Genomic DNA, 10,393 nt, shown 5'->3' on the forward strand with positions numbered 1-10,393 from the left:
CATTAATATTAACCCGAGGCCGCTGTTGAGCCGGAGTTGGTATATCGCAACAATTAACGTCACAAGCTTGGGCACGCGCACACCTGGGCCAGGTGAGGAAACTATTCTTCATTAAAAGAATAGTCTGCCGACCGGCTTCTCGGAAGCAGTGAGGGAAGGATGGTAACAGTTTAGTTGGTAACAACGGATGGTTCACCTACCAACAGGGAGAAAATTATAGAAACAGACAAAATAATATTTTATTGCCTGTAATAAATATATAATATATTTTTCCCCTGAAATGCTACATTAAATTCATGGCCTTTTTTTGTGGTAGATTGGCGCTCCCAGTTTGCAGTCGAATTGGGAGTGGAGAAATGTTCCGCAAAAACAACGTTAATTCCTGCTTGATTATCTAGGCAGTTAATTCTTCAGTGCATATCTAGGCAGTTAATGCATATATTAATATCAAGGCAGTATAACATACCTTGCGGTGGTTCCGAGATTCAAGGTCCCCGCGGCCCGATCTCTGACCAGATCTCCTCAACATCAATCATTTTAGAAATTGATTCATATCTAATGCAACATGCAAAAAAGTTTGAATGTTGAATGCCACACCATTGGAAGTATCAAAACGTCATACGACACATTTTAGAGAATACGGTACAGAACGCTCGGGGCTCACATACTGTAACATCACTTTGGTACCTACACTTAGGGTAATTACACACATTCACACCGTTATCGATGGATAATGAACACAGGTAAAACAATGCAGATAAAGCTAAGGAACTCTAAATATGATTCATTCCACCATGCTCACAAAGGCTATTCAACTTGTTACAGGACGGAGAACAACCAAAGGTATGGAAAGCAGCCGGTAGGGTGTCTTGTCTTCAAGAAAGGAGGAAGACATGAATCACTGAACTCTAGACCGGTGGCAATAACAAGTATTACCAGCAAGGTGCTCTAGAGATTTATCATGAAGACACCTACGGCCCATCCAGAACGTTTTTTGTAAACGTCAGCAAGTATTCAGAGAAGAAAAGACATGTCTGAAAAACGTATTGGAATTTTATGACAAGAATACAATTATAAAACAATTTCAAAAAGTCTCTCGACACAATCCTACACAAGAGACTATTATACGCGCTCCTGATTACGGTGGAAGTAACTGGTAAAGTATTTGAATGGGCAAGGAAGCACCACTGGATGGAAACAGGGTCACATATATAAGTGTATCTCCAAAGGATACATGATCAAGCGAACTATGATTCCAATGTCAGAATAAGCGCAGCGGTGTCCAATAGCTTTGTTTACCAGACCGTCTACCAGAAAACCCGATCAGAAATCGGTCTGCGAGGTCAGTGATCCTCGGAAGCACCTCAAGGTAACCCAAGGAAAGGAAACCTTCAAAAAATGAAGAATATACAGAGCTGTACAAGAATGTTTATCCATTCTTATGCCTCCATTAACATAAATTGATTTCTCCACACTTGAGAAAAGAAAAATCAGGAAAGACATGGTAACAACAAACTAAATTTTAAGAAAAATTAACAAGGTGGACAAAGAAATAATGTTCAAAATAGAATCTGGATGAACGAGGGAACATCGGTTGAAATCGGAGGGGACAGTTGAGCCATATTGATCCCTGAACCAACAACAGGTATATAGGTAGACACAAAAGTCGGTGTTTTCAGCGTAATTGATGTAAACAAATGGAATTAATTATGAGATATTGTTGTATGCAAACATCATTCAATAAATAGCTGCAAAAGCAAATATGATAAAGAGTCATGCCGGGATTGAGAAATTCCATTAGCCAAATCACTGATGGCAGGAGTTAGGCTCGACCTTTTTCGCATATCTAGGTGATGACGCACACACACACACACACACACACACACACACACACACACACACACACACACACACACACACACACACACACACACACACACACACACACACATGGGGGCCTCGTAGCCTGGTGGATAGCGCGCAGGACTCGTAATTCTGTGGCGCGGGTTCGATTCCCGCACGAGGCAGAAACAAATGGGCAAAGTTTCTTTCACCCTGAATGCCCCTGTTACCTAGCAGTAAATAGGTACCTGGGAGTTAGTCAGCTGTCACGGGCTGCTTCCTGGGGTGTGTGTGTGTGTGGTGTGGGAAAAAAAAAAAAAAGTAGTTAGTAAACAGTTGATTGACAGTTGAGAGGCGGGCCGAAAGAGCAAAGCTTAACCCCCGCAAAAACACAACTAGTAAACACACACACACATACACACACACACACACACACACACACACACACACACACACACACACACACACACACACACACACACACACACATTAGCTTCACTCTGAACGACTCCGACATAAGAGAAATCGGTTTTGAGGACCCAGTAGGAATGAGCGACCACAGTGTACTGGTGTTTGAGTACTTGATTGAAAAGGGTTATTGAACTCGAGGAGGGATACCGAAACCAAAAGGTTAGCATACCGAAAGGGAAACTATGAGGGGATAAGAAAATTCCTAACAGATATAGCATGGGAAACAGAGCTCAGGGGAAAGACGGCCCAAGATATGATGGATTACATCACGCAGAAGTGCAAGGACGCAGCAAACAAGTTTGTCCCAGTCCAAAAGGAAAACAGAGAAATGAAGATGAGAAACCCATGGTTTAATCAAAGATGTAGGCTAGCTAAGCAGCAAAGTAAAAGGGCATGGAGAAACTATAGGAATAACAGGACACTGGAGAGCAGAGAAAGATACCAGAATGCCAGGAATGAATATGTCAGGATGAGAAGAGAGGCAGAAAGACAATACGAAAATGACATCGCAAGCAAGGCAAAGACTCAGCCTAAATTGTTGCATAGCCACATTAGGAGAAAAACAACAGTAAAGGAACAGGTTATGAGATTAAGGATAGGGGCGGAAGGATTCACTACAAATGACAAGGAAGTGTGTGAGGAATTGAATAAGAAATTCCAGGAGGTCTTCACCTTAGAACAAGGAGAAATTCCAGAGGTAAGTGAGGGAATAGCTAACCAGGAACCACTGGAAGAGTTTGAGATTACCAGTGGGGAAGTAAGGAAGTGTTTACTAGAGTTGGACGTGACGAAGGCTATAGGCCCAGATGGAATCTCCCCTTGGGTTCTAAAGGAAGGAGCAAGAGAACTGAGCCTACCACTCTCCATAGTGTATAACAAATCACTGGCAACAGGGGAACTGCCAGATACTTGGAAAGCAGCTAACGTAGTCCCGATATACAAGAAAGGGGATAGACAGGAGGCACTGAACTACAGGCCAGTGTCCCTAACCTGCATACCATGCAAGCTGATGGAGAAGATTGTGCGAAAAAAACTAGTGGAGCATCTGGAGCGAAGGAACTTTGTAACACAGCATCAACATGGGTTCAGGGATGGCAGGTCCTGCCTCACAGGGTTACTTGAATTCTACGACCAGGCAACAAAAATAAGGCAAGAAAGAGAAGGGTGGGCAGACTGCATATTTTTGGATTGTCAGAAAGCCTTTGATACAGTGCCACACAAGAGGCTAGTGCGAAAGTTGGAGATGCAGGCTGGAGTGAGAGGGAAGGTACTCCGGTGGATAGAGGAATACCTAAGCAACAGGAGACAACGAGTCTGTGTGAGGGGTGAGGTCTCAGATTGGCGAGACGTCACAAGTGGAGTCCCGCAGGGGTCAGTCCTTGGACCTATACTGTTTCTGGTATATGTAAATGATCTCCCAGAGGGTATAGATTCGTTCCTCTCAATGTTTGCCGACGATGCAAAAATTATGAGGAGGATTGAAACAGAGGATGATAGTAGGAGGCTACAAGATGACCTGGATAGACTGAGTGAATGGTCCAACAAATGGCTGTTGAAGTTCAACCCGAGTAAATGCAAAGTAATGAAACTAGGCAGTGGAAACAGGAGGCCAGGCACAGGATACAGAATAGGAGATGAAGTACTTAATGAAACAGACAGAGAGAAAGATCTAGGAGTTGATATCACACCAAACCTGTCTCCTGAAGCCCACATAAAGAGAATAACGTCTGCGGCATATGCGAGGCTGGCTAACATCAGAACGGCGTTCAGGAACCTGTGTAAGGAATCATTCAGAATCTTGTACACCACATATGTAAGACCAATCCTGGAGTATGCGGCCCCAGCATGGAGCCCGTACCTTGTCAAGCACAAGACGAAGCTGGAAAAAGTCCAAAGGTATGCTACTAGACTAGTCCCAGAACTAAGAGGCATGAGTTATGAGGAAAGGCTGCGGGAAATGCACCTCACGACACTGGAAGACAGAAGAGTAAGGGGGGACATGATCACAACCTACAAAATCCTCAGGGGAATCGACCGGGTAAACAAGGACGAACTTTTCAACACTGGTGGGACGCGAACAAGGGGACACAGGTGGAAGCTGAGTACCCAAATGAGCCACAGAGACGTTAGAAAGAACTTTTTCAGTGTCAGAGTAGTTAGCAAATGGAATGCATTAGGAAGTGATGTGGTGGAGGCTGACTCCATTCACAGTTTCAAATGTAGATATGATAGAGCCCAATAGGCTCAGGAATCTGTACACCAGTTGATTGACGGTTGAGAGGCGGGACCAAAGAGCCAGAGCTCAACCCCCGCAAGCACAATTAGGTAAGTACAATTAGGTAAGTACACACACACACACACACACACACACACACACACACACACACGTGAGAGTGCAAGCGATGCAATACTCAAAGAGGGACGCCCAGGAGCAGTGTGTGTGTGGAAGAGACGGCAGAAAGCTGGCAGGCTGGCTTCCTCTCCCACCTCAGACAGATACACAGACAGCTACACCTTCCGGCGACACCCACACTGCTCACAAGCCTAACATGACCTAGACGTCCATTGAGCAAGCTGCAGGATTTCATGCTTGTGTCTGAAAGAACTAGATCTGCCAAGAGAATGTCTCATATATTTGCAAGCACCCGTATAATATATTTTAATTTTAATGCTTGTGCTTCAGTGTTGCATATGCAGTCAATTTGTTATTGAAATATTATAATACAAATATTATAGACCAATTTAACATGTATTTCGAATATTAACTTATTAATTTCAATGTGTGATGGACCTGATGATTACATTAGAATTATAAAATGTTGTCAACACTCTTTCTAAACGAATCCTCCTGTTCCCCCCCCCCTTCTTCCCCCTCCTGTCCTCTCATCTTTCCCTCCCTGTCCCCTCATCTTTCCCTCCCTGTCCCCTCATCTTTCCCTCCCTGTCCCCTCATCTTTCCCTCCCTGTCCTCTCATCTTCCCTCCCCCCTCTCCGATCATCTACCCCCTGTCCCCTCATCTTTCCCCCCTGTCTCCTCATCTTCCCCCCGTCCCCTTCTCTCTCCCCTCATCCCCTTATCTGTCCCCTCATCTTACATCTTCGCTGCTCACTATCTTCATTTTCCCACTCAGTGACTCATGAAAGGAAATGATTAATATGACACTCAAAACTCCACGTTAATCACATGCTATATTTCACACATGACTGTGAAAATGGCCTCCGGGTGTGTATAATTGCTAATGTTTCTTAAAGCATTTAACTTAGGCTTCCCCCGACCAGCCTATGTCCGGCCCGTACCCCAGACCATTCTCCCTACATATTTGGATGAGGCTAGCCCCAAGCATCTGGCCTCCAACTTTGGACAGGCTGACAAAGATTTGTTCTTATAGTATAGACTATAGATAATTGGAAATTTCTGTTCGACGTTGGGGTCCAGACGGGGGAAGAAAAAGGGGGTGAAAGAGGGGAGGAATAGGGAGATTTGAGGGGAGAGTGGGAAGAAGGAGGAAAATGGGGGAGATGGGAGGGAAGAGAGGTAGGAGGAGAAAGGGAAGGGGGGGGGGGGGAGAAGAATGAATATGGGGAGAAAAGGAAAGATGAGGGGTTGAATGAGGGTGGGGGTAGAGACAGACTCTCCCGAACACTGCCGGTTACCCCTAGTATATTATACTATTATACGAACATTTGTGTGTATGTCACAGTATGTCCCCATTTCGTACTTGCTTGTGTTTGTTATATTCACATAAAATTTCCAGCATGGTCGCCTGTGCATACAAATATCAACCATTCAATACTACACATATCAACCTTACAATCTACTAGTCAATGCACGTTGGAATCAGGTAAAATATTTTAATTTCACCGACCAGAAAACATTTAATGTTAAAATATATACAATTTAAATATTTCTGTTTCACCTTAAAACGCGTCGTTAAAGGGTCAGTCAGCAGGCGCGCTCTTGGTGACTGGCCTTGTTGAAAAAGAAATCCTCAGAGGGGTATATACATCAAGCTGTTTACTTGAAAGTTGGTTTGAAAGCAATTATGGTAGCCTTAATAACCCTCTTGAGGTGATAGGCTTTAAGTCCATCACAATGCAAGATTGTCTCCTCAGTTGAGGATAAAATAAACTGAAGATGTTGGACAAGAAACTTATATTATAGCATGTGTGTGTGTGGGGGGAAGTCTTTTGGGATATTTCTCGTCGACCACATCAAGAAAAAAAAGAATAGTTGTTTAAGACGATCAAGATTTTTATATATACTGTAAGATGTTGAGAAAGAGATAGGAAAGAATACGGAAAAGACAAACTGCGAAAATTTTCTACAAGGTCAAGAATGTGTATTATCAGAGATTGTGTTTGTTTTATCATAATTTTTGGTATGTGAAAGATTAAGCTGCACAGTTAATATCAACGCAATTTCACTGCAATTGCAACGACTAAAAACTATCCTGCTTTCGTTAACCTTTTGTGTGTTAGTAGTTTTATTTCCTCGAGCACTACTGTGTGTACATGTATATATAACATTAATAATTTTGTAACTAGCCTCAAAAGATTGTTATTTGCTAAGCTAAACGAACTAGAAGGTTCAGTTCCTGAACCGATTATGTGCCTCTGTAATCCTTTACACCACCGCCCACGGGATGGGTATGGGGTGCATAATAAAGAAAGATATTGAAATTGAATTGCACTAAAGTTGCGGGCATCATAGGAGGGTAATTTAGGGGCTGGATACTTAAGGAGAAGTCTCCTTAAGTATCTCCTGAAGGCAGATGACATGGGCAGATGGGAGCCGGTCGGCCGAGCGGACAGCACACTGGTCTTGTGATCCTGTGGTCCCGGGTTCGATCCCGGGCGCCGGCGAGAAACAATGGGCAGAGTTTCTTTCACCCTATGCCCTTGTTACATAACAGTAAAATAGGTACCTGGGTGTTAGTCAGCTGTCACGGGCTGTTTCCTGGGGGTGGAGGCCTGGTCGAGGACCGAGCCGCGGGGACACTAAAGCCCCGAAATCATCTCAAGAATCATCTCAAGATAACATCAGTGGATCCCGGTTTTCCTTTGTGGTAGAGATCGGGAAGTCTTACTGAGTGATGCAATTATCCAATCGAAGAAGCGAAATATTGGGGAAGTTTATAGAGGGATCTATATATGATATCTAGTTTATTAGTCCACAAGAGCTTGAATAGATTTGTATTTTCTAGTTTCCACTTGCTTTGCTTGATATCCAGGTATCCCGCCAAGTTCTTTGATACAGTTGGATAAGTACCATAAAATGGACTAAATTCACTTGAATTAACTTGAATTAATCCCAGCAATTATACACCTTCCTTATGATAACAGATTAAAAACGTTTAAGTTACATCTCTAGAAAGACGTAGAGAGAAGTTTGACATAATTAAAGTATATACCTGAATAAAACGTTATTCTGTAACATAGGGCAACAAGTAAGGGATTTTAAACTTAGATTCAGAAGAGACCTTGGTAAAAACTGGTTTAGAAAAAAGTTGGTTGATTTATAGAATAATTTATCAGGTAGCGTAATAGACGGAAGATCGATGGATTGTTTCAGGCGTAGGTAGTACATATATATGAATCTGCTTTGGTGAGTTTAAATAGAAGGCGCATCGCATGGGTCAAAAGGCCTTCTCCCGTTTAATTTGTTCTCATGTTCATGTGTTCATACGTTTTTAAAAATAATTCAAAACAATGAGTATAAAATGAGAAATTCCTATTCAGGAAAGACTCTATATCCATACAGGGTTATCTTGAGGTTATCGTGAGGTTATCTTTACATGATTTCGGGGCTTAGCGTCCCCGCGGCCCGGTCCTCGACCAGGCCTCCTTTTTGTTACACACCCCCAGGAAGCAGCCCGTAGCAGCTGTCTAACTCCCAGATACCTATTTACTGCTTGGTGAACAGGGGCATGAGGGTGAAACAAATTCTGCCCATTTGTTTCGGCCTCCGCCGGGGATCGAACCCGGAACCTTAGGACTACGAATCCCGAGTGCTGGCCAGTCAGTCGTCAGGCCCCTTGTTGATTTATGAAACAGCTTACCGGGTAATATATTAGACGTGGAATCCCTGCATTGTTTCACTAAGGAGTTCCACTACGTCGTTGGGTCGCAGCTGAGGGTCCCGGGTTCAATCCTCTGGAAGAATAGTGATGGTTGGGCACATTTCCTTTCAGCTCATACCTTTCAATTCACCAAGCAGTGACTAGGTACCCGAGAGTTAGAAAAGTATTGTGGGTTGCATCTTGGGGAACATCAATAGCCGGTCAAGGGGAGTCTCAATAAGCCTAAATATAGGCTTTTTGTCCTGGACGAAGGGAAATTAACCACTGACATAATTCTCCAGATTTTACCAATGCTGTCTTAGAGGCTGTTATGACGTCATAGTAAAGACATATACGTGACCTTATTGAACTGTGAACGAGTTTTCTTTTATCCATTTTATCTCTAAAAATTCTGTGACTCAATACGCTCATTGAAAGCCTGGTGATCAATAGCTGTATTGGGAGCTGGAGCTGTGGCTTAATCTTAACAGCTTCGCATGTTCTTCCTTCCAGAGGCTAACAATATCTAACATCTTTTCAGCCTTTGCTAAACCATTGTCGTGTGCCACTGACGAGTTGAAAGCCTGAAGACTCCCGCTTACAATTTCTGCGGCTCAAATTAAAACTTTCATTGATCGGAAGTGTCCTTGGCCGCTTAATAAACTTTTGCGGCAAAATAATGAGCGACGAGCCAGGTCAAAATGGACGAGTCAGGTTAAAGAGAAGGATTATAACATCCAGCATCTATCCATATCTGATACTTTTTGGTTTTCGACGGCAACCAAGAAATTAATTGAATTTGTCAATGAAATACAAACGAATTTATCTTCGTCTTCCATGCTGTGTAGGCCGGCTTCCGCCTTGGCGAAGTATATACACCTGTGCACGGAGCAGAAGGTTATATTCCTGGGTGCCAGTAGGCAGCCCGGGACTAGTACAGTACCGGTGGACCGACCGGGGACCACCAGGGAGCCAGTAGGCAGCCGGGATAACCAGGGTGCCAGTAGTTTAAGGCGCAGTCTTTTGCAGAATTAGAGACGAGGAAAGGGAAGTTGCTGGTGTGTATTGAACTGCTGAACTTGACAAGTACCCGTCAGCTTGAGAGGCACCACTCATCTTGACGGAGGGGTATAGTCTGGAAGGCACCCATAACCATTACTCTGCAGTGTATATTTTCCAAACCATCTCTCCTATTTACATAATACTTTTGTAACTACGTGCACCATTAGATAGTACGTTTTTGTAAATTTGTGGAGTATAGTACATATATTGACTTTTGGACAATTAGAATGTAGGATTTGGTACTGTTCATTTTAGAGTCCGGAAGAGATTAAGCTGAAAACCAAACTTAAATATTCCTAGGCCTAGTAACACATATATATGTACTATATTAGGCCTCATATGGAGTGTGCTGTATTTGGTGTAGGATGGTAGGTTTGGTTAGGTTTTATTAGCAACATAAATACAAAACCTGTTAAGTTTTGTCCATAATCAGTTGTACCATATTCTACTTTCTAATTGGCAATTTGCCCCTTACATCACTATATGTACGATGATCCACATCGTTACTACACATATTATCTAAACACAAGGATGGGCTGACATTTCCACGCTGGAGACGTAGCATTGAGGAACGTGCCAGATTACTGACACTTCAGAAAAGTTTCTCAAAGGTCAGAGTGATGAATGGATTTCAGAACGAATTCCCAGAATTACAACATGCGGAGCAAGTTGATGCTCCACCTACAGTCAATTCAAGAGACCCAAGATTTGTGAGAGCCATGAACTCAGGTCAGCACAGAGGAATGGTCCCGAAGCTTGACACAGATAGCGTGGGCTTCAACAAACTGGGTTAGCATAGGAAATATCAAGACTTCATATTATTCGAGATAGTTTAAAGTAAATTATTTCCTAAATATTTGTATTGTATGCGAGTAAGCGAGTTGCTTTAATAACCAATCAAATGAAATGTAATAATGGGAAATTTCATCGCTTTCTCAAACTGGTTGTTGTGAAGTAAC

At 43.0% G+C, this 10,393-nt stretch overlaps 1 protein-coding gene across 1 annotated transcript in view; it reads left to right on the plus strand.

The window, feature by feature from the left end:
- The first annotated feature begins 10,054 nt into the window (after positions 1–10,054).
- LOC138358798 (elastin-like) overlaps positions 10,055–10,393 on the plus strand; it is a 23,252-nt gene continuing 22,913 nt past the window's right edge. The window contains exon 1 of the mRNA XM_069316972.1: positions 10,055–10,223. Within this exon, the coding sequence (XP_069173073.1) occupies positions 10,055–10,223 (169 nt within the window). The remainder of the gene's footprint in view (positions 10,224–10,393) is intronic.

The sequence above is a fragment of the Procambarus clarkii genome, chromosome 86 (genome assembly GCF_040958095.1).
Source record: "Procambarus clarkii isolate CNS0578487 chromosome 86, FALCON_Pclarkii_2.0, whole genome shotgun sequence".
NCBI classification, from domain to species: domain Eukaryota; kingdom Metazoa; phylum Arthropoda; class Malacostraca; order Decapoda; family Cambaridae; genus Procambarus; species Procambarus clarkii.